We start from the raw sequence: 24,301 nt of genomic DNA on the forward strand, positions 1-24,301 counted from the left end.
GGAGATCTCAAGCAAATGGACCAAGCACAATAGTTACAATGGTGGGCTCACACATGCTGGTGATTATGAGTACGGTACAGGAGCAGGAAACATTGTTTAATGAAAGAACAGAACAGAAAAGAATATTTTAAAGCACAGTTAAAGAAATCAAAATAAAATATTATGATAAAAAGTGAAAAAGACTTGGAGTTAAAAAACCAAAAGGGAAAAAACACAACCAGCATCTTTCAGGTTGAAAATTGAAGAAAAAAAATTCTATCCTTGAATTGCAATACTGAAGTATTCCACTGGAGGGAGATGATACGCAAAATATCTAAGAAGATGGAAGTGTACAGAGAGCCTTGCTACCAAAAAGAAGTGGTTAATCATTTCAGGAGGTAACAGATGAGAAAGAACCACTGGTATTAAAGGAAGAAGTATAAGATGCACTTCACAGCGACTCAATGACTATTGAAAGAAACCAGTTTACATATATGTATGTTGTTGCTAGCTGCCTTTAAGTAGGTTCTGATTCATTGTGCCCCTCTTAAAAATACCAAGGCTTGGCTCAGGTGAGTCTTAATTCCCAAAGTGACATCTTTTTTCTTTGACACTTATAGGAGTGTTTATGCATCAGATTTTCCCAATATCATGTCATTTGATTTCTTTTTTTATTTAATAAATCTTTTTATTGGGACTCTTATCACAATCCATACATACATCAATTGAGTAAAGCACCCTTATACATTCATTGCCCTCATCAATCTCAAAATTCGCCTTCCACTTGGGTTCCTGGAATCAGCTCGTTTTACATTTTCCCCTCCCCCTCCCTCTCTGCTCCCCCTTCCCCCTGCACCCTTAATAGTTTATAAATAATTATTTTATCTTATCTTACTCTGCCTGGCGTCTCCCCTCACCCACCTTCCCACTGCCCATCTCCCAGAGAGGAGGTTACATGTAGATCCCCAAGATTGGTTCTCCCTTTCTACACCCCCTTCCCTCCCGGTGTCACCACTCCCACCGCTGGTCCTGAGGGGTTCGTGCGTCCTAGATTCCCTGTGTTTCCGGATCCTTACTGTACCTCTGTGCATCCTCTGGTCTAACCAGGTTCACAAGGCAGAATTGGGATCATGATAATTGGGGAGGAGGAAGCTTCAAGAACTAGAGGAAGGTTTTGAGTTTCATTGTTGCTACACTGAACCCTCAGTGACTCATCTCCTCCCCACTACCCCTCTGCAAGGGATGTCCAGCTGTCTACAGATGGGCATTGGATCCTCATCACGCACTCCCCCTCATTCATGGTGATATGATTTTTTCCCCCCTGCCTTTGTTGTTTGAGACCTGGTCCCCTCTGCCATTCATGATCACACATGTTGGTGTGCTGCTTCATGTGGGCTTTGTTGCTTCTGGGCTAGATGGCTGCTTGTTTACTTTCAAGCCTTTAAGTCCCCGGACGCTATATCTCTCAATAGCCGGGCACCATCAGCCTTCTTCACCACACTTGCTAATGCACACATTCGTCTTCAGCATTCATGTGAGGAAGGTGATCACACATTGATGGTTTTTGTTCCTTGGTGTCTGCTACCTGGTCCGTTCAACACCTTGTATTTGCTTAGGCTGTATGCTACTTCTCTGTGGGCTTTGTTGCCCCCGAGCTAGATGGGCGCTTGTTTGCCTTCAAGTCTTTAAGAGCCCAGACGCTATATCTTTTTGATAGCCGGGCACCATCAGCTTTCTTCACCACATTTGCTTATATACACGTCTGTCTTCAGTGATCATGTCTGGAAGGTGGCTATCATGCATGGAATGACCGTTTAGCTGGGCAAGGTGCTGTTGTATTGAGGAAGTGTGCGTGAGGAGGCCCAATGTCCACCTGCTACCCTACTACCGAACCTATAAATATATGCACATAGGTCTATTTTCCCCATAATCATAAATATACTTACATATGTACATGTCTGTATTTTGGCTTCTCTGTTTGCCCTTTGTCTCCTACTCCTTTCCTCTATTTCCTTATGCTTCCCTCCTGTCCCACTACCATGTTCCGCCTTCATTCTGGTTTCAGTAATTCCTCTCAGTTACCTTGCCCTTGGTCACTCCCTACCAGTCCTCCCATCCCCTCCCTCCACTGGTTTTGAACCACTTGTTGTTCCCTTGTCCCTGTGTTGGCCAACACCTCCTCCCTTCCCCTACCTCCCACTCTCTCATGTCCCTCAGGGACCATTGGTCCCATTATTTTCTTCTCTCATTGTTTGTCCAGCCTATCTTATCTAAATGGACCTGCTGATATGTTAATATGTGCATACAAATGCAGATGGCTTTGACAGCACCCAAGTGGCACATAAGAACATGGCATAGACAGCAGCAACACCGACATGCTGATAGGCAGAAAAGTCACTTACATACAAAATTTACAAGGTTAAAAAAAAAATTAGCAAAAAAAGAGAAAAATTTGTTAGTAGCTCAAGGTCTGTTTGTTGGCCTTTAGGAGTGTTTTCTGGATGAGTCTTGTGGGATGCCACGTCCTGGCCCCAAAGTCCATCCTTTATACTCCCTTGGAACCTCCTGGCTCTGCTGCCCCCGCTGCTCCATTGCACGCCCCCAGTGTTTGCCTCAGTGTGGTGGAGTCAGATCAGTCACACATCCCCCACTGTGTCTCAAGTGCTCTCCGGTATAGGGCCATGGGTCAGTGCAGAATGTCGCATCTCGCAGTGTGGCCAGCTGTATGGTCCTCTCTGTACAATGGGTCCTTCGAGCCGGGCTATCATCTTCTGAGCTTGGTGGGCCCAGGTGTACTCCACTCCGTCCTTCCTCCTTCCTTTGTTTCAGCTTCCTTCTGGGTATGGTGTGGTAGGTCAGTTCCTTTCCCACATCAGACGATCTATTTTCATTTTCTGTAGTACTCCCTTCGAATGTGGGGGTCAGGCTAATTCTGGATTGGGCCAGCATATGGTCCAGTCTCTTTGAGTAATCCTCCGTACTTTCGTTGCCCTCCTAGTTTGGTAAGTCATGGTGGGGTCCGTATGCATATTCCAGATCTGTGGGGACACAACCAATACTCTCCCCCAGGTGGGTTAGTGCGCTGTTCCCCCCAATACCATCCACTCGGATTCTCCCCATCCCAGTTCTCCCTCTCCTGCCCCATTTCCCCTTCTTTATGCTGGGCTCTCATATACCTCCCTAGGTGTGGCCTGCCCTCCCTCCAACTATCTATGCTTCCCCCAGTTTATTGTGGGATGGATGTTTATCCTTCTATTTCTGTCATGCTGATTGTACTCACCTCAGGAGACTCATGTTATACCTGTCCCTTTGGGTCTGGCTTACCTCGCTTAACATAATTCCTTCCAGCTCTTCTCATGAAATAACATGTTTCATGTGCTCATCATGCTTTTCAGTGCTGCATAGTACTCCATTGTGTGTATGTGCCAAAGTTTACTAATCCACTCATCTATCGATGGAAACTTAGGCTGTTTCCAAGTATTTGTGATTATGAATTGTCCCACAATAAACATTGGAGCACATATGACTAGTCATGTTTTATTTGCTGCTTCCACCGGGAATATACCCAGAAGAGGGATGGTTGGGTCATAAGATAGATCAATTTCCATTTTCTTTAAGTATCACCAGATTGTTTTCCACAGTGGCTGTACAAATCTACACGACCACCATAGTGGAGGAGGGTTCCTATTTCACCATGGCCCCTCCAACACTTGTTGCTCTCTGCTTTGCTGATCTGGGCTAGCCTCAGGGGTGTAGGTGGTATCTCATGGTTGTTTTGATTTGCATCCACTTACAAGCTCCTGATTTCAAAAAAGAAGAAGAACAACAAAAACATTAAATGGCTGCAGGGCTGGATAGGACAGAGGCTGTACACTGGTACATATGAGGGCTGGAGGTACAGGGAATCCAGGGTGGATGATACCTTCAGGACCAAGGGTGTTAGGGGCGATGCTGGGAGAGTGGAGGGTGAGTGGGTTGGAAAGGGGGAACTGATTACAAGGATCCACATGTGACCTCTTCCCTGGGAGAGGGACAGCAGAGAAGGGGGGAAGGGAGACTCCGGATAGGGCAAGATATGACAAAATAACGATGTATAATTTACCAAGGGCACATGAGGGTGGGGGGATAGGGGAGTGAGGGGAAAAAAAAAGAGGACCTGATGCAAAGGGCTTAAGTGGAGAGCAAATGCTTTGAGATTGATTGGGGCAGGGAATGTATGGGTGTGCTTTATACAATTGATGTATGTATATGTATGGATTGTGATAAGAGTTGTATGAGTCCCTAATAAAATGTAAAAAAAGAAAAGAGGAGAAAAAATGATCAGGGAAAAGAATGTACAGATGTGCTTTATACAATTGATGTATGTATATGTATGGACGGTGATAAGAGTTGTATGAGCCCATAATAAATTGTTAAAAAATTAAATGGGAAAGAGACACTCTCTTCAACAAACAGGGCTAGAAAAACTGGATCTACTTCCACATAAGAATGACACAGGACCCATACCTCATGCACAAAAACAAACTCAAGATAGATCAGAGACCTAAAGAAAATACCTGAGACTGTAAGGATCATACATGAAACAATTAGGACAAACTTTTTTTATTGTTTCATTAGGGGTTCATCCAACTCTTATCACAATCCACACATACATCAATTGTGTAAAGCACATTGTAAAATCATTGCCCTCATCATTTTGTCATATCTTGCCCTGTCTGACATCTCCCTTTACCCCCTTTTCTGTTGTCCATCCCCCAGGGAGGAGGTTATATGTAGATCCTTGTAATCGGTCCCTCCTTTCCATCCCACCCTTCCTCCACCCTCCCAGTATCACCACTCTCACCAATGGTCCTGAAGGGATCATCTGTCCTGGATTCCTTGTGTTTCCAGTTCCTATCGGTACCAGTGCACATTCTCTGGTCTAGTGAGATTTGTAAGGTAGAATTGGGATCATGATAATGGGGGGGAGAGAAGCATTTAGGAACTAGAGGAAAGTTGTATGTTTCATCGTTGCTACATTGCACCCTGACTAGCTTGTCTCCTCCCCAAGACCTTCCTATAAGGGGATGTCCAGTGGCCTACAAATGGGCTTTGGGTCTCCACTTTGCACTTCCCCCTTCATTCACAATGATATGATTTTTTTGTTCTGATGATGCCTGATACCTGATCCCTTTGACACCCCGTGATAGCACAGGCTGGTGTACTTCTTCCATGTGGGCTTTGTTGCTTCTGAGATAGATGGCCACTTGTTTACCTTCAATCCTTTAAAACCCCAAATGCTACATCTTTTGCTAGCCGGGCACCATCAGCTTTCTTCACCATATTTGCTTATTCACCCTCTTTGTCTTCAGCAATTGTGTCGGGAAGGTGAGCATCATAGAATGCCAATTTAATAGAACAAAGTATTCTTGCATTGAAGGAGCACTTGAGTAGAGGCCCAGTGTCCTTCTGCTACATTAATACTAAACCTATAAATATATGCACATAGATCTATTTCCCCATCCTCATATATAAATATATTTACATACGTACATACCTTTATTTAGGCCTCTATAAATGCCCTTTTCCTCCTAGCTCTTTCCTTTATTTCCTTTGACTTTCCACTTGTAATTAGGATAAACTTAAAGGCCCTATTACAGGAATACTAAATATAATAAAGGAAGCATACACACCGGGAAGCAAGGGGTATGACTGGGATCTATTAAAATAAAACAGATAAGAACATCAAAAAACTTAATCAAATGAGAGCCCAAAGACAAGGAAAAAGTCTTTAGTCTTAAATCCAAGGAAGTATGTCAGTTCATTAAATCTTAGTTTAAGGCAATGTTTCTCTAGTAGACTTTCCAAATCGGATCCTTCTGGTGTGCACTATGGAGGATACTGTGCACCTTTAAAAGACAGATTATGTAGCCCAGTTTTCTAGAGCACATGGCTTGGGTCACCAGGGACTGGATAAAAGATTTAGCAATACACAATGAGTAAAGGATTAATTACTAAAATCTGTAGAATTCTATACCACCACAATAAAAAAATAATCCAATTTAAAAGTAAGCTAAAGACATGAGTATACAATTTGCCAGGGATGCACTCAAATGGCTAACAAGCACATGAGGAAATACCCTTGATCACTAGCCTTCTGGGAAATGTAAATCAAAAGCAACAATGATATATCACATTCCACCATCAACAATTGTTGCTGTTGTTGTTCGTTGCCATAGTGTCAGTTCCAAACCCTAGCGACCTGCTGCATGGCCGCAAGAAACGCTGTCAGGTCCTGTGCCATTCTCACAGCTGTTCCTCTGCCTGAGCCCACTGGCCCAGCCACTGTGTCAATTCATCTCTGGAGGACCTTCCTGTTGTTTTGTACCCCTCTATTCTTCCAACATGACACCCTTCTCCAGGGACTAGTCTCGCCTGGCCAAAGTGTCCAATTAGAAACAAAATCCTGGGCATATGCACCCCTTGGATCTGTTATAAATATTGTTAAGTATTTTTTCCTCAATAGCATGTTGCTCCACCTGGTTTACCCACCAACAGAAACGTAATTACCTTCTCTGAGACAGACATGTCCCCCACTACTGTGTTTACTTGAGTTTCCAGTAAGATTTGTTTACCACTATTGAAAGTGTGTCTGTGGATTTGAGGTGACCTCAGCACAATGTTGTATGGTGGAAACTGATCGATCTTTTCTCTCTCCTCACATCCTGAGAAAACTAACCCCAGCTAAGGTGAGGCTTCCTCTCTCAATGTGGTTTTCAAGCTGTGCAATAAATGTCTGGGGGAGGGGTGGTGGTATATGGTTCATAGATTCTAGGAAAGCTCACTACCTTGTTGGATTGGAGACTGGATTAGAAGGTAGCATGATCTTATAGTAAAAGCCTGCCTTTTTCTTAGTGTTTATTTGTATAATACCGAATTCATATAATTATTTGTTTGTATTTGGTTTATCCAGCAGAGATATTTCTGGGTCATATGCTATTTCCATTCCCAGTTGTTTTAGGTATTGCAATATCATTTTCAACAATGGTTGTATTTGTTTACAACCATACCAGCAATGTATAAGATTACTAATCTTTGCACACCCTGTCCAGTATGTTATTCTCTGTGTTTATTGGATTGGAGTATCATAGTTTGACTATATTCATGTCTCTGTTCCTCCCACCAAATGCTTAGGTGGGACTATGCAAATAGGGTGTTTGAAACACTAATAAAGGGGATTGGTCAATTTGAGCTATAAGAATGGAGGGCTTTGGGTCTCCACTTTGCACTCCCCCAAACTCCTCAATTTGTTCCTCAGAAGCAGGAACACAGAGAATTCCAGGACCACCAAGGAAGAAGAACATCAATGGAGAAGCCTGAAATGGTAGAGGGCAAGACCAGAGGCACAGAGACTGCCATATGGAGACCATAAGTCAGAGCAATGCCTCATTGAGACAGAGTACAAGATTTGCATCACCAAGATCATGAGACTTCGAGCAGAGAAACAGAAGAGCTTCCTGGCCCTTAGAGGCAGAGACCAAAGGACCACATGGCTGAGAGGCTTAGGACCAGTAAGGGAGACCGGGCTGCTGGCTTATGAGCAATGCTGCTAGGGACCTATGACTTCCTTAATGATCCTGGCATGTGGTAACCTGTTATCATCCCTAATTAACCCCCTTCGCCATTAGTATTGTCTAAGAGTTCTGCCTGGTCATTGCAATGGACGATCAAGCCTAGCAGAGAAGTAGAGTACCATGGGAGGAATAGTTGAAGTGAGAAGAGAATGAAAAGGTGGAGTCTAGAAGCATGTCTGGCTGTCTTGGGGCAGTTGACCCTGTATTGGTGTGGAGTTAGACTTTCATCCCTTGTGTAACCAGAGAAGATCAGATGTAGCCACCACACCATTTTTTTGCTGGATTGTACCAATTTGCATTTGTATGAGAGTACCTGTTTCTTCACAGCATCTCACACAGAATGTTGTGGTTTTAAATTAAAATGGCATCTCAGTGTAGCTTTCATTGTAATTTATATTTTCATGAATGAGGCTGAACATCTTTTCATATTTTTACAGGTAATTTTAAAATATTTTTGAAATATCTGCTAATGCCTTTTTGTCCAAATTTTTAATGGTATCATTGACATATAATTTGCATCATACAATCGAATGGTTCAATCACATCAAGAAGAGTTGCATCACTGCCACCACACTCAGTTATAGAACATTTTCTTCCTTCTATTACCTCTTCATTATTAACTCACATGGCCCAAGCCTCTCTGCCGTATACCCAAGGAACAGAAAACAATCCAACTACTGTGTCAATAAGTTAACCTATCTGGATTTTATATGAAAAAAAGAAACAAAACATTGTAAGAAACAACAAAAACTAACAACAATAACAAAGTAAAACAGATAAAAACCTTAATCAACAAGATGGCAGAAAATACTAAACACTAGAACACATTTAAAATGGGTCAAAAGGGATATCAAGTGGTAATGTGTTAAATTTTAACCTGACTGTATGTACAATAGTCCACTTTCCAATGCATTCTGCATTATGCTCTGATGTAAACACTCCTGGTCAGAGGGGATTAACCAGAAGCTTAATCCACATGCATTTCTCCTCCACTTTTTAAAAACGGAAACAACTTTTAAAAGGGTTGAAAGAGAGATCAAATGATACTACATTTTAACTGAGCTGTGTCTGCCATAATCAACTTTACAAGGCTCTCTGAGCAAAGGCTATTCACATCCCTTGATATGGGCAGAGGGATTAACCAGCGGCTTATACCAAGTTGGGACCCTCCAAGTGGATTTTGGGCTTCCACTGTCATCCATAGCTGTCTGCAAACCAGGTGGTCACAATTAAAGGATTAATACTATTCTCTCTTTTGGATTTGGATTTGATTTACAATCCTTGTGCTTCTTTTATGTGGAGATGGCTGCTTGTTTTAGACAAGCCTTTAAGATCGCAAACACTGTTTCTTCTGATAGCCAGGCACCATCCAGTCTCTTCACTAGTTTGTTATAGCACACATTTCTTCAGTAATCTCTTCAGGAGGGTGTGCTTCAAGCATGTCATAAGAACAAATTGTTCTTAGATTGGGACTAGAATTAAGGACAAGCCCAAAATCCACTCAGATATCTATGGTTTTATATGTTTTGGGTTAAACTTTAGAGACATCATTGCCATTTCATGCTAGAGAACATTAGCAATCATCCTCTTAGGGCATCGCTTCCACTGTCCTTGAGTCAAGGCTGACTCATGGTGCTATTGCCCAATTTTGTTTAAAAACTAAGGAGATCTTAGTGAAATTATCTGTCTCCAAAATAAATTTAAATATGTATTTTATTTGGTACATTTTAAGTGCGCAAACACATTGCACAGTGCTAGGGATAAAGCAGCAACAAAATCACTTGCAAAGAGTTTACTTGGCACAAATATATCTTAAATTAAAATTATAAATAAGATTTTGATCTTTCTGGTTGTTAGATGCCATTGATAAGCAACCCTATGTAAAAGAGAACAAAACACTGCCTGATCCTGTAACATCCTCACAATTGTTCTTATGTTTGAGCCCATTGTTTCAGTTGACTATGTTGATCAATCTTGTTGAGGGCCTTTCTATTTTTCACTGACCATCTACTGTACCACGCAGAATGTACTTCTCCTTACTTTCAGCAAGCAGTGTTGCATCATCTTCAAATCTCAGGTTTTAATAAATCTGATCTTAATGCCATATTCCTCTTCATATAATTCAGCTCTCTGATGATTTACTCAGCAACAAATTGAATCATTATGGCAAGAGAATATAACACTGATGCACATTTTTCCTGATTTTAAGCCATGCATTATTCCCTTGTTCTGTTTGCACAACTGTGTCTTGATCCATGTACAAGATCCCCATAAGCACAATGAAATGTTTGGAATCCTATTCTTTTTAAGGCTATAAATAATTTCTTATAATCCATATAGCTGAATCCCTTGACGGAGCCAATAAAACACAAGTAAACATCTTTCTGATAGTCTCTGCTTTCAGTCAACATCCATCTGACATTAGCAGTGCTACCCCTTCTTCAGCATTCTCTTCTGAATCTGGCCTGAGCCTCTGGCAGCTCCTTGTCAATGCATTGCACTCATTGTTTGAAGATCTCCAGCTATGAAATGGTTGAATGCTGACTAGTTATTGTTGGCACAGTGATTCTGTGTATTCTTTCCATCTTCCTTTGATGCTTTCTGCAACGTTCATTCTTTGACCCATAGAATCTTTGGAGATTACAACTAGAGGTTTAATTTTTCCTGAGTTCTTTCCGATTCAATTATGCTGAATATGTTCTTCCTTTTTGGTTTTCTAACTGTAGGTCTTTGTTCATTATAATACTTTTGTTTTCTTGAACTTTCCTCTGAAATTTTCTACTCAGCTTTTTATATCATAACGTCTTCCAGTTGCCTTAGCTACTCTATGATTAAGACCAAATTTAAGAATCTCTTATGACATCACTTTGATCTTTTCTTTCTTTCCTGATTAATGACCTTTGCCTTTATTTGGATGATGTCCTTGACATCCTCCCACAGCTCATCAGGTCTTTTGTTCATAGTGTTCGATTTGTAGATTCTGTTCTTGAGATGCACTCTAAATTCAAGCAAGATAGATTCTTCGTATTTTGACTTTGTGGACCTGTTTTAATTTTCTTCACTTCAAACTGAATTTACATATGAACAATTGATTGTTCCATAGTCAGCCTCTGACCTGTTTGGGTTGGTTGATTGGTTGGTTGGTTTTTAAAAGTCATTTTATTGGGGGCTTGTAACTCTTATTACAATCCATACATCCATCCACTGTGTCAAGCACTTTTGTACATTTCCCTCATCATTCTCAAAACATTTCCTTTCTACTTGAGCCCTTGGTATCAGCTCAATTTTCCCCTCCCACACCCCTCCCACCACCCCCATGAACCCTTGATAATTTATAAATTATTATTATTTTGTCATATCTTACATCGTCCAATGTCTCCCTTCACCCATTCCTCTGATGTCCATCCCCCAGGGAAGAGGTTATATGTAGATCATTGTAATCTGTTCCCCCTTTCTCCTTCACTTTGCCTCCATTCTCCCGGTATTGCCACTCTCACCACTAGTCCTGAGGGGTTCATCTTCCCTGGATTTCCTGTGTTTCCAGTTCCTATCTGTACCAGTGTACATCTTCCAGTCCAGCCAGATTTGTAAGGTAGAATTGGGATCATGATGGTGCGGGGGGGGGGGTGTGAAGCATTCAAGAACTAGAGGAAAATTGTATGTTTCATTCTTGCTACACTGCACCCTGACTTGCTCGTCTCTTCCCCGTAACCCTTCTGCAAGGGGATGTCCAATTACCCACAGATGGGCCCTTGGTCCCCACTTTACACTCCCCCTCATTCACAATGCTATGATTTTTTTTTGTCTTTGATGCCTGATACCTGATCCCTTCAAGATCTCGTGATCTCACAGGCTGGTGTGCTTCTTCCCTGTGGGTTTTGTTGCTTCTCAGCTAGATGGTTGCTTGTTTATCTTCAGGCCTTTAAGACCCCAGATGCTATATCTTTTGATAGCCAGCACCATCAGCTTTCTTCATCACATTTGCTTGTGCATCCATTGTCTTCAACGATTGTGCTCTGACATGTTTTTAGCTGCTAATGTTAACCTCCTCCATCATCTCCTCCCGCAGTCAATTTGACTTCTGTGTATTCCATCTGAAAAAGTCCAAGCATATAATTGCCTTTTTTGTTGTTGTTGAAAGAAGGTATTTGCTATATGTAAAGGTATTGCAAAATTTTATCATGTAATTTCCAACTTTGATTCCTTTCATAAAGACCATATTTATCACCAAGTAGTCCTCCCTCTTTGTTTCCCATTGTTGCATTCCAATTGCCAATAATTATGATGGTATCTTAATTGCATGTTTGATCAAGTTCAGACTGAAGACACTGGTGAAGTCTTTAACTTCTTCATTACCAGTCTTAGTGATTGGTGCACAATTTGAATCATTGTATTGAGTAGATTTCTTTGTATGAAAATAGATATTATTCTACCATAGCATTGTACTTCAAGACAGATCTTGAAATGTCTTTTTTAATGATGAATTCAACAGGAATCCCCTTTAATCTGCCATCTCTAGCAAAGTAAACCCCATAATTTTCTGAGCAAAATAGCCAATACTAGTCCATTTCAGGTCACTGGAGTCTATGATATTTCTCTTTATGTTTTGCATTTCAGTTTTGACAACTTCTAATTTTCTTAGATGCATACTTTGTATGTTCCAAGTTCAAATTATTAATTGGCATTTGCATCTATTTTTTCTCATTTTTAGTGGTCACCTATCAATCAATTAACATCTGTATTATTCTGGGTTGACTGAAGAAACAAATCCATAAACACCGATATGTGTAAAAGAGAATTTTATATTAAAGAGCAATTGTACATTAGCAAAACATCACAGTCCAGTCCAGATCAAGTTCATAAGTCTGATATTGCCCCATATGTCAATACTAGTCCATAAATTCCTCTTTAGACACACACAGCCATGCAATAATGCTGAATGCAGGAAGATCAGAGGCCAGTGGGTGGAAAGTCTTGTGGATCCAGTGGTGGTGGAAGCATCTCAATGCTGGCATGGGTCTCCACGTGATTCCTCCAATTCCAGGACTCTATCAGCATAGCTCCATGTGGCTTGTCAACAGGAATATCTCATGAGGAGACAAAGGAGAGTGTGTGTCTGGTCTAAAGTGAGCTATTTCTCTTCTTTGAACCTCCAAATGAGGTCATCCAGCTGATCAACAGGCTAGACTCCACCCCTTCACAAGTTAACAAGAGATTTTGTAACTACCACACGCCACAAGGGTTAATTCCATCCATGTCTTTACTCAATTCCACTTTGAGAAAGCAGCTCTTCCTCAATCATGTTTTGAAAGTCTTCTGCTCTGAGGGGCTCACCTTCTGACACATCTCATCTATGTGCTGCTTCTATTCATTGTGTGTTCACTAGCTGACCATGTCTTGATTTTGTCTATAAGGTTTTCCATGGCTAACTCCTCAGAAGGGAACAGCCTGTCCATTCTTCAGAGTCTGTTCTTCGTCTAGAAGCACTGCTGAAACCTTTTCACTCTGAGTGACCTTGTCGCTTTTCGAAATGCCAGTGACATATTTTCCAGCCTCACACTAGCCACCGCACTATGACAAATTGGCAGACAAATGTGGATTTTGATCCTTATCTGTTATTATGTAAATTGGAAATAAAATCCTCAAGTTCCAAAATCCTGTAGATTCACATTCACACTTACCCATATTTTAAGTGAATATCTAGTTATAACTTTTTCTAGCATGTCAAAAGGATGATCCACGGAGCTAAACAATTGCTTTGGGCATCACAGTGTTGGAAGGGTATGCCAACGAGAGACAGAAAAATTCTAAAGATGCAAATATTATTTGAAGAAATTAATATAATTTTTTAATTTTGTCATACAGTTATACATCTTCAGGATGATCCATGTAGCAGACAGTTCTGGACAGACTGATGTTTTCTCTCAATGTGCAACTCACTGCAGTTTTCCACAATGGTGGCATCAAGCATTTTACAACTTTTTTACCTTCAGCTGCCTCTTCATCATCCCTCTTTTCATCATGTTGATCTGCAATGGAAAAATCATCTTTACCTTGACACGGGTACTTCATCAGGATCCCCACAGTACGTATTTATTAGATTTACTCTTAATGTGTAACAGTTCTTAAATAGTAATATTTAAAGTTAAGTGGCCCTTAACTATATACCAAATACTGTTTTAAGCAATTCACATATATTAACCCATTTAATATTCACGACCACCCTAAAAGGTGTGTACTTTCATCTCCATTAATGTATATAAATGAGGAAATATCTAATCTATTGTTTTCAATTTACACCACATAATTAAATATGGAGGAACAATTAACCCATTTAATCAGGATACACATTCGCAAATGATTCCTATTGAACCATTTAAAATTAAAAAGCAGTTAATATGGAGTCACTTTGGACTTACGGTGACCCCAAGTGTGTCTATTACAACTGTCTACCCTAGAGTTATCAGTAGATGGTATTTTGAAAGTAGATTGCCAGGACTTTTTCCTGAAGTGCCCCCGGGTAAATTACAAACACTAACTTTTACGTTAGCAGCTTCGTGCACTGACCGCTTGCACCACCCACCCTATTATTAGCAACTGATTCCTAGAAAGTAACACGCACAGCCTGACAAGTGCCTGTAGAGTCCAATCTCCTATAGCCTCAAACTATGAAGTATGCATATATCTGTGTGTGTGAAATGATTGCTTGAAATCTGTGTAAGCGGGTAACAGGCTAGTTACCCAAAACTTCACAGATGTATTTTTTGCCTCTTTTCATTCAGTAACTGTGTTTCCAAAAATTAAAATTCCTGTCTTTAGGGAGGAAGCTTGGCTACATTGATATGACTTTCAAAAACCACTGTCCTAGTGCCTGTTACACTTGTGACAATTTGACAGGGAAACCATCTTAATTACTATAGCGTTCTCACTCACCAGACAATTGTTTATTTATATAAATTATGTTATTGGGGACTCTTAAAGCTCTTATAACAATCCATACATCAATTGTATCAAGCACAGTGGTATAAATGTTGCCATCATCATTTTCAAAACATTTTCTTTCTATGTGAGCCCTTGGTATCAGCTCCTCTTTTTCCCCCTCCCTCACCAACCCTTACATCCTCATGAACCATTAATAAATTATAAATTATCATTTTCATATATTACCCTGTCCACTGTAGTTCTTCACCCACATTTCTATTGTTTGTTTATATGTTGATCGTTGTGAACATTTTCCCCTTTCTTCCCCCACCTTCCCTCAACCCTCATGATCCCGCAATTCCCATTATTGTTTCTGAAGCTTTATCTGACCTGGACTCCATGTGTCAAGAACTCTTATCTGTACCAGTGTACGTACTCCAGCATAGCCAGATTGTTAAGATATAACTGGGGTCATGGGGGTGGGGTGCAGAGCATTAAAGAACTACAGGAATGTTGTGTTTTTTTGTAGTTGCTACACTGCACCCCTTCCTTGTGACCATTCTGTGAGGGGATGTCCAGTGATCTACAGATGGGCACTGGGTCTCCACTCTGGCTCCCCTCGTTCGCATCAGTATGATTGTTTGTTTTGGGTCTTCTGATGCTTCTGATCCTGTCCACACCTCGTGATCACACTGTCTGGTGTGCTTCCTCCATGTGGGCTTTGTTGCTTTCCTGCTATATGGTTGCTTCCCTGCTATATGGTCGCTTTTTTAACTTCAAACCTTTACTACCCCCGACACTATATCTTCTAATAGCTGAACACCATCAGCATTCTTCACCACATTGGCTTATGCACCCATTTTGTCTTCAGCAATCGTGCGGGGAAGGTGAGCATCACAGAATGCCAGGTTATTAGAACAAAGTGTTCTTGCATTGAGGGAGGACTTGAGTAGAGGCTCAATGTCCATGTGCTACCTTGTTACTTAACACATCCATATATGTATATAGATCAATATCCTTATTGTTATATATTAATATTTTTTCATATGTGCATGCCTATATTTATACCTCTATAAATGTCTTTTGCATCCTAGCTCTTTCCTCTGTTTCAGAAGGAGATAATTATGATGATGCTCTATAATAGGTCCTTGGGAAGTTTTTACCCTGTCAGCACAAAACTGTATTTGATATTCCCAATAAAGTATACTGAAAAAGCAACTAACTTTGAAAATCATGTCCTAGAGAAATTCTTGTCTACTGGGGGCTAAGATAAAAAGTAAATAGAGAGAAATCCCAAACAGAAGTTAAAACATATGAGCATTGCAGAAGCATTAAAAACAAAACAAAAAGCACAAGCCAAAAGCAATAGTTAAATACATTACTAAATACATTTATCCAATCCTTTACTTATTCTGCGTGCGTGTGTGTGTGTGTGTGTGTGTGTGTGTGTGTGTATACTGACCACTCATGAAGATACCATGGAGAATAAAACAAGTCTAGCTGACGATTCTGCTCTCAGGGATGTTAAACAAAGCAAAACCATCACGATGTAAACCGTGAGTCAGTTCTGACCCCGTGTGTTGCAGAGTAGAACTGCACTCCACAGGGCTTTCAAGATTGTGACTTTTTAATTAAATTTTATTAGGGGCTCTTACAGCTCTTATCAAAATCCATACATATATCCATGGTGTCAAACACAAAGGACATTTATAGAGGTCTAAATACAGGTGTGTATGTATATAAATACAGTTACATACAAAGATAGGGGAATAGAGTTATGTACATATATTTATTTATAAAGTATGACAGTAGCAGATGGACAATGGGCCTCCACTCAAGTCCTCCCTCAACACAAGAACAATTGTTCTACTAACACAGCACCCTGTGATGTTCACCTTCCCTAACACGATCGCTGAAGACAAAATGGGTGCATAAGCAAATGTGGTGAAGAAGATATAGTGTCTGGGGTCTTAAAGGCTTAAAGATAAACAAGGGGCCATCTAGCAGGGAAGCAACAAAGCCCACATGGAAGAAGCATACCAGCCTGTGTGGTCATGAGGTGTCGATGGGTTCAGATATCAGATATCAAAATAAAACAAACAAGATTGTCACTTTTGAAAGCATACTGCCAACCTTTCTTCCAAGTCTCTGCTTGGTGGGTTCAAACATTCACGCATTCAGGTTAGTGGTCGGATGCTTAACCTTTTGTGTCACACAGAGACTCCTGGATAGACAATAGTAAACTAAATGTGATGATATTTCAAAAGAGTACAAGAAGCTCCCCACCACGTTAAAAAAAAACCTTTTTAAAGCTTGAAAGTAAACAAGCGGCCATCTAGCCCAGAAGCAACAAAGCCCACATGGAAGCAGCACACCAACATGTGTGATCATGAAGGGCTGAGGGGACCGGGTTTCCAACAACAAAGGAAAAGCAGGGGGGGGGGGGAATCACATCACCGTGAATGAGGGGAGTGCGTGATGGGGACCCAATGCCCATCTGTAGACAGCTGGACATCCCTTGCAGAGGGGTAGTGGGAAGGAGATGAGTCACTCGGGGTTCAGTGTAGCAACAATGAAACTCAAAACCTTCCTCTAGTTTTTGAACGCTTCCTCCCTTCCAATTATCATGATCCCAGTTCTGCCTTGCGAACCTGGTTGGACCAGAGGATGCACAGCGGTGCAGTAGGGATCTGGAAACACAGGGAATCTAGGACGGAGAACCCCTCAGGACCAGTGGTGAGAGTGGTGACACCGGGAGGGAAGAGGGTGTAGAAGGGGAGAACTGATCTCAGGGATCTACGTGTAACCTCCTCTTTGGGGGATGGACAACGGGAAGGTGGGTGAGGGGTGACGCTGGGAAGTGTAAGATAAGATAAAATAATAATTTATAAACTATTAAGCGTTCATGGGGGAGTGGGGAGAAGGTAGGGAGGGGGATGGAAAAAAAGAAAAACGAGCTAATTCTAGGAACCCAAGTGGAGAGCGAATTTTGAGAATGACAAGGGCAACGAATGTATAAGGGTGCTTTACTGAATTGATGTATGTATGGATTGTGATAAGAGTTGTATGAGCCCGCATAAAATGATTTATTAAATTAAAAATAGCTTTTTATATTTTACTGTGTTAAGATGCTTTTTAATATAAATTTTAAACTCTCTTACATCCTGACAATTTGGGCTCTAGCAATCCTATCAGCTACCTAGCAGAACTACCTCTTTGGGTTTCCAAGGCTGAAGAAATTCTACTCTTTCTCCCAGCTGGTAGGTTCAAACTGCTGGCCTTGAATTTGGCAGTACAACTCATAGCCCACTACACTACCAGGGCTCCTTCTCCTGTTAATAATTGCTTAAATATTACTTAAGTGCACCAAGCCAAACCAAATGCACTGCCTTCGAGTCTATTGCAGTTCATAATGAACCTATAGGGCAGAGTAGAAATACAACTGTTCATTTCTAAGACTTGAAATGTTGATGAGAGCAGAAAACCTCATCATGAGGAGTGGCTGGTGGTGGTTTTGAACCACTGACCTTGTAGTTAATCTCCCAACTTGAAATCTCATGAGGGTTTCCACTTAGGTGCACAGATATTGAGAAATAGGTAAAATCGCATGTAAAAAGAACAAGCTGCATAACAAGGCCCTTAGCAAATACTAATAAGTTTGTCTAACAAAAATCCAGACAATCTGTGTTAAATAAATTACCTATTTTAATATTTTAGTGAAAACTAATTTTATGATTAAAAGTCATTTGTGTAAAATTGCAAATGTTTTCCTTTGTGTTTCCACTGTTTAGTGTTCAATGAATAAGAAGGTGCAAAAAGACTGTTTTTAACGTTATTGTTTGGTGCCATCGAGTCAGTTCTGACCTATATTGACCCTGCATAGAACATAATTAAACACTGCATGGCCCGGAACTATCCTCTCAATTGTTCCCCCGCTTGAACCCACTGTTGCAGCCACTCTGTCAGTCCATCTCGGTGCGGGCCTTCTTTTTCGCTGCTCCTCTGTGAAGCTCAGCACCGGAGTTATTGCTCACGGGGGAACTAGCAATTGCAAACATGGGTGTTTGTTAGGTTTCGAGGGTAAGCTGAACTCATGCGCACGCACAGTGCAGCAAAGAGTTAAGCCACAGTTTTACTAAAGCATAGAGTCATTTCAAAAGGAATGAAGCAGGACCCTCTCTCTTGTTAGAATATATAAGCACAGCTAAGATGCTGTCCAGACGTGAAGTGGGTGCCTCCTTGAGAGGTGAGCTGGGGACATTGTCTAGGGGAATGCTTCTGGTTTTCATACGGTATTTTCCAACGGGCAGGTGTTGCTGCTCGGCAGAGGGTGAAGTAACTTTCTAATCAGTTGTTCTGTTTATTTTTAGGTCATCTACATCTTTTGTTTCAGTTTTTTCTGGGCTGCTGGTCAGCATTTCTCAGAATGTTTCAGAATTATCTCTGAGTAGAGTCCTGGATCAGGATTTTCACTAGGTCTTGACTTCAAGGTTAAGGTGGTTGCCAAGTCAGTTTGCACAGAGTCCTCTGTTCATAGCTCGTTTCACAGTGTCCATTGCTCATTGTCTTGGAAAGCAGGACAGAGCCCCTGTTCTGTCCCTGTCATCTCCACTTTATCAAGCATGATGTCCTTCTCCAAGAACTGCTCCCTTCTGACAGTATGTCTAAAATATGTAAGAGGAAGTCTTGCCATCTCTGCCTCTAAGGATCACTCTGGCCATACTTCATCCAAGACAGATTTGTTCGTCCTTTTAGAAATGCATGGTACCTTCAATATTATTCTCATTAACCACAACACAAATGCATCAATTCTTACGCCATCTTCTTTATTCAATGCTCAACTGTCACATACATATGAGACCGTTGAAAGCACTGTGGCTAGGATCAGCCACACCAGGTCCTCAAAGCAGCATCCTTGCTTTTCAACACTTTAAAGAGGTCTTGCGCAGCAGATTTACTCAGTGAAATGTATTTTGTAATCTCTGAGTGGTTCCTCCCTGAGCATTGATTATGGATCCAAGCAGGACAAAATCCTTGACAATTTCAACTCTTCTCCATTTATCATGACAGTACCTATTGTTTCAGTTGTGAAGATTCTGGTCTTCTTGACATTGATTTGTAATCCATACTGAAGGTAACAATCCTTGATGGTCATCGGAAAGTGTTTCAGGATCTCCTCACATTCAGCGAGCAGGTGTGTGCCGTATGCATGTCACAGGTTTTTAAGCCTTCCTCCAAAAGTGGATGGACTTTGGGCCTCTGTTCAAGCCCTCCTTCAACACAAGAACACTCTGTTCTAACAACCTGGTATTCTGTGATGCTCAACCTCCCAGGATGATCGCTCAAGACAAAATGGGCGAACAAGCAAATGTGGTGATGCTGATGGTGCCCGGCTGATGGTGCCCAGAAAGCTGATGGTGCCCGGCTATCAAAAGATTTAGCATTTGGGGTCTTAAAGGCTTGAAGCTAAACAAATGGCCATCTAGCAGGGAAACAACAAGCTCACATGAAAGAAGTGCATCAGCCTGGGTGATCATGAGGTAACAGGCACTGGAAAACCCAAAACAACATTGTTGAGAATGAGAGGGGTCAGAACAGAGACCCAAAAACCCTCTGTAGACAATAGGACATCCTCTCACAGCAGGGTCACAAGGAAGGAATGGGTCAACCAGGACGCGGTATAGCACTGATAAAAAACACAATATTCCTGTGGTTCTTTGAGACTTCCTTACCCTCTACCATCATGACCCCAGTCCTGCCTTTCAGTTCTGGCTAGACTGGATCATGTACACTGGTACAGATAAGAACTCATGACACATGGAATCCAGGTCAGATAAACCCCTCAGGTTCAGAAATGGGAAAAGTGATACCAGGAGGATAGGGGAAAGGGGGGAGGAGAAGGGGAGGAAGGGGGAACTGACATAATCCTGCCCCTGCCCCTCCCCCTTCCCACCCCCAACCCCACCCCTGACCAAGGGAATGAACAACAGAAATGTGGGTGAAGGGAGACAGAGGTCAGTCTAAGATATGAAAACAATAATACTTTGTAATTTATCATGGGGTCATGAGGGTGGGAGGGGGAAGTTGGGGTAAAGAGGAGCTAATACCAAGGGTTCAAATAGAAAGTAAATGTTTAAAAAATGATGATGGCAACATATGTACAAATATTGTTGATACAAGTGATGTATGGCTTGTTATAAGAGGCTGTAAGAGCCCCCAATAAAACGACTAAAAGTAAAAAACCTTCCTCCAATCTTCATGCCACAATTTCCCTCATATAAATCAGCTTCTCTATGTGCTCAACATACAGATTGAACCAGTATGGTGAGAAGATCCCAACCCTGTCACACACCTTTCCTGATTTTGAACAATGCGTTATTCCCTGTTCTGTTCACATGACTGCCTCTTGATCCATGTGCATGTTCCTCTGAGAACAATGAAGTGTTCTGGAATTCCCAGTCTTCTCAATGTTATCCAGAGTCGATTGTGGTCTTTTTTTAACAGCTTTACCTGTATGACAAAAAATAAACTTATAATTTTAAAATAGCAGTTCTGGATTATGAAATAGAAGAATAAATGTTGAGTACTCCTGTACTGCAGCATTTTACCATTAGGGCCCAAGTCATACACTTTTCATAAGCAAACTGAGTACTAAATTCAACAATTCAATTAAAACACAAGAAATTTCTTCACAAACAGGTGTAACCTCTGAACTTTAAGTGATGTATTGATGTGAATAAATCTATAGTGGAAGAAGTACAACAAGAATGGTGCTTGGAAGCAAGGATGGAATGATTTCATCTCATATCCTTTGGACATGTTATCAGTAGGGACCATGCCTTGATAAGGGTATCGTGCTTGATGAGGGGGAGTGAGATGAGAAGGATCCTCAAGGAGATAGCTAACAATAATAGGCTTAAATAAAACAAGTCTGAGGGCCACAAGACCTGGACGTGCCCCCTCTTGTTTCCCTTCCTTGTGTTGTACATAGGGTAAGTGCTGCTGCTGCTGTTGCTATAGGTGCGATTGAGTCAGATCTGACCTTTGGCAGCAGCCCTGCGCACAACAGAAGGAAACCCCGCCTGGCCCTGCGCCACCCTCACAACCGTTCCTATGCTTGAGCCCGTTGATGCAGGCACTGTGTCCATCCATCTCGTCAAGGACCTTCCTCTTCTTCACTGCCCCTCCTCTTTACCAAGCATGATGTCCTTCTCCACAGACTGGTCTCTCCTGACATGTACAAAGTATGTAAGATGAAGTCTCCCCATCTTGCCTAAGGAGGTACTAAGGAGCACTCTGGCTGTACTTCTTCCAAGACAGATTTTTCTATCTTAGGAATCACTAGGATTGGAACTAATTTGAGGGCACCTGAGGAAATGGCATGGAAGCCACATCTGCTGAAAGATGATTCCTATGAGGCAGACATCAGACAGGTCTCTGCTCTCCAACCTTTTTACCTTATTCTGACACTATCATCCGTAACACAACACTCTTCTGCTGGGTTCCAAGATCCGTTGCAATGACTCCATAGAACTTCCAGATGATATCCACAATTGACAGTTTATTAGGGAAGCTAAAAGGTTACAGAATTGTAAGGATACAGCTTTTTTTGTCTGTCTATAGTACTTCTCTGCCATCTTGGTAGGCATGGCTCTCGCTGGTCCTTGACCTCTCAGTCACACTGTCCCTTAGCCCTTCTCTGCTCGGCCAATTGTTAGAAAGCTCCATTAGAGCTAATAAGTACCCGAGATCATCTGCTTTGCAAGCCAACATCCTGCCAAATGACACTCACTTGTACTCATTCTGAGGGTGGAAAAGACTGCCACTGTGCCTCCCAACCTCTATGTTGCTCCCCTGCTTTGTCTCATGGTCACCCTATTACTCCTCTGCTGCCTTTACATGTTATAAAGATCATGCTTCACTTCTCAATTTTTTCATTCTTGCTACTCCCGTCCTGATTCTAAATTGGCTCACTTTATGTCCAGCAGAATGGCAAACTGATCAAGTTGCTCTATTAGAGTGTCACACATCCCATTTGCATAGTCCCACCTGATCATTTGTTGAAGTTTAGCACTACAATAGATAGAAGAGTGGTAATAAGTAATGTCACTTCTCCACAGTACTTCACAACAAGACAGATGTGGACAAAACTAAATAGTTCTGGACCAACTAGAAAGAATTTAGGGCAACATTCTTTCATCTAGGTATGATTTTTATTATACTGATTGGAAAGATATATAATACATAATTATTTGCAAACTCTGGATTAAACTCAACTCAATTTTAGCTTATTATTTGCAATTTGTATTTCAAAATGTGAGTACTCTTATATTTCAAAGGCTAGTGTTGACATTTACCAGGTGCACGGAGAATGATGTAGCAGTCTTCTTCTGTAAAGGTTACAGCCATGAAAACCATACAGGGTAGTTACTACTCTGCCACTATAGTGTAACTAAGAATCAGAATCAACCCAACCGCAAATGGTTTGGCTTGGTATATTTCAAATACAGATTGATGAACATTTTTAAGAGCACTACGAGTTGGGCTGCAATCCTCAAGGTCAGCAGTTCAAAACCACCAGCAGCTCCTTGACAGAAAGGGCTGTCATAAACAGTTACAGTCTCAGAAAGTCACAGAGGCAGCTCTATCCTTGTCACTGCAAGCCAGAATTGACAGGATGATAGTGAGTTTATCATCTTTAATGTTTTCTATACATTCAATGGCAGGGTGGAAATTTTGGGACAAAAGCAGGCATTTAAAATAAATTATCATTATTAGAAGAATGTAAATTTGTTTGCATTTTATTCATTAGATTGAATTAGTGATTTTGTCTTCCTTTTTGTCTATTTTGATTTTATGAGAAAACTAGTCATTCAAACCTATTATTTTCTCTTTTGACCAGAACTACAGCTAAATCAATCCAAGAACAATATACCAAAAGCCAGGCTGAGGACCCTAAAGATGACGGTTGTATTTGCCACTTCGTTTACTATCTGCTGGACGCCCTACTATGTCCTAGGAATTTGGTACTGGTTTGATCCTGACATGCTAAACAAGGTTTCTGAGCCAGTAAATCACTTCTTCTTTCTTTTTGCTTTTTTAAATCCCTGTTTTGATCCACTTATATATGGATATTTCTCTCTGTAATTGGTAGATTATGGAAAGAGCAAGGTAATAAATTTCCCCAACTGAGCATGATAAACTCAAAGGGTACATATAGCATGTTCACATGCAAACAAAGCAGGATTTTAGGGTAATTTGTCATCCTGATTTTTCAGAAACCATAGTATCAAATCCTCAATTATAAGTAAAAACAAAACCTTTGGGAAATAGACTGAAATGTTTATTTTAATTAACAAACTTCTGAATTAATTTCCGAGTTCTTAAATTCATTACTTTGGGTGTTCACTTTTTCCTTGTACTATATTACACTGTAAACTATATAGTGTATACTATAAACTACAATGATTAAATAGTTAGCATAGCCATAGTCCACGTTAAAGATATATCAGAATATAAAGCTGAGCGCCCATCATTTGCAAACCTTTGAGAATTTATTCTAAAGGGCTTGGGAGTGATTAAAATTTTATGTTAGAATAATATAGGACTAAAGGCACATGATTCTTTCCTCTTTGGTTTAAAAAATAATAGATTCAGTGAATCTTATTTATTCTGTCTTCGAGCATTCTGAAATTTGGAGTACTCTTCAACCAAACCTTTAACCACTTCACCAGCCTCAAGACTTTTGAGAAGTGCTGCCTTACCCATTCTTTACATACATAGCACAA

General features: G+C 40.9%; 1 protein-coding gene across 2 annotated transcripts in view; it reads left to right on the forward strand.

Annotated features, from left to right (window-relative positions):
- Positions 1-23,660, forward strand: part of GNRHR (gonadotropin releasing hormone receptor) — a 28,877-nt gene extending 5,217 nt beyond the window's left edge. Inside the window, exons 2-3 of one of the 2 annotated variants that reach the window (XM_075544943.1) lie at positions 13,458-13,677; positions 23,416-23,660. In XM_075544943.1, the coding sequence (XP_075401058.1) occupies positions 13,458-13,677; positions 23,416-23,660 (465 nt within the window). The remainder of the gene's footprint in view (positions 1-13,457; positions 13,678-23,415) is intronic. The other variant, XM_075544944.1, reaches the window with a different exon arrangement.
- Positions 23,661-24,301: the final 641 nt, after the last annotated feature.

Source organism: Tenrec ecaudatus, chromosome 3 (genome assembly GCF_050624435.1).
Source record: "Tenrec ecaudatus isolate mTenEca1 chromosome 3, mTenEca1.hap1, whole genome shotgun sequence".
In the NCBI taxonomy this organism is placed as follows: Eukaryota; Metazoa; Chordata; class Mammalia; order Afrosoricida; family Tenrecidae; genus Tenrec; species Tenrec ecaudatus.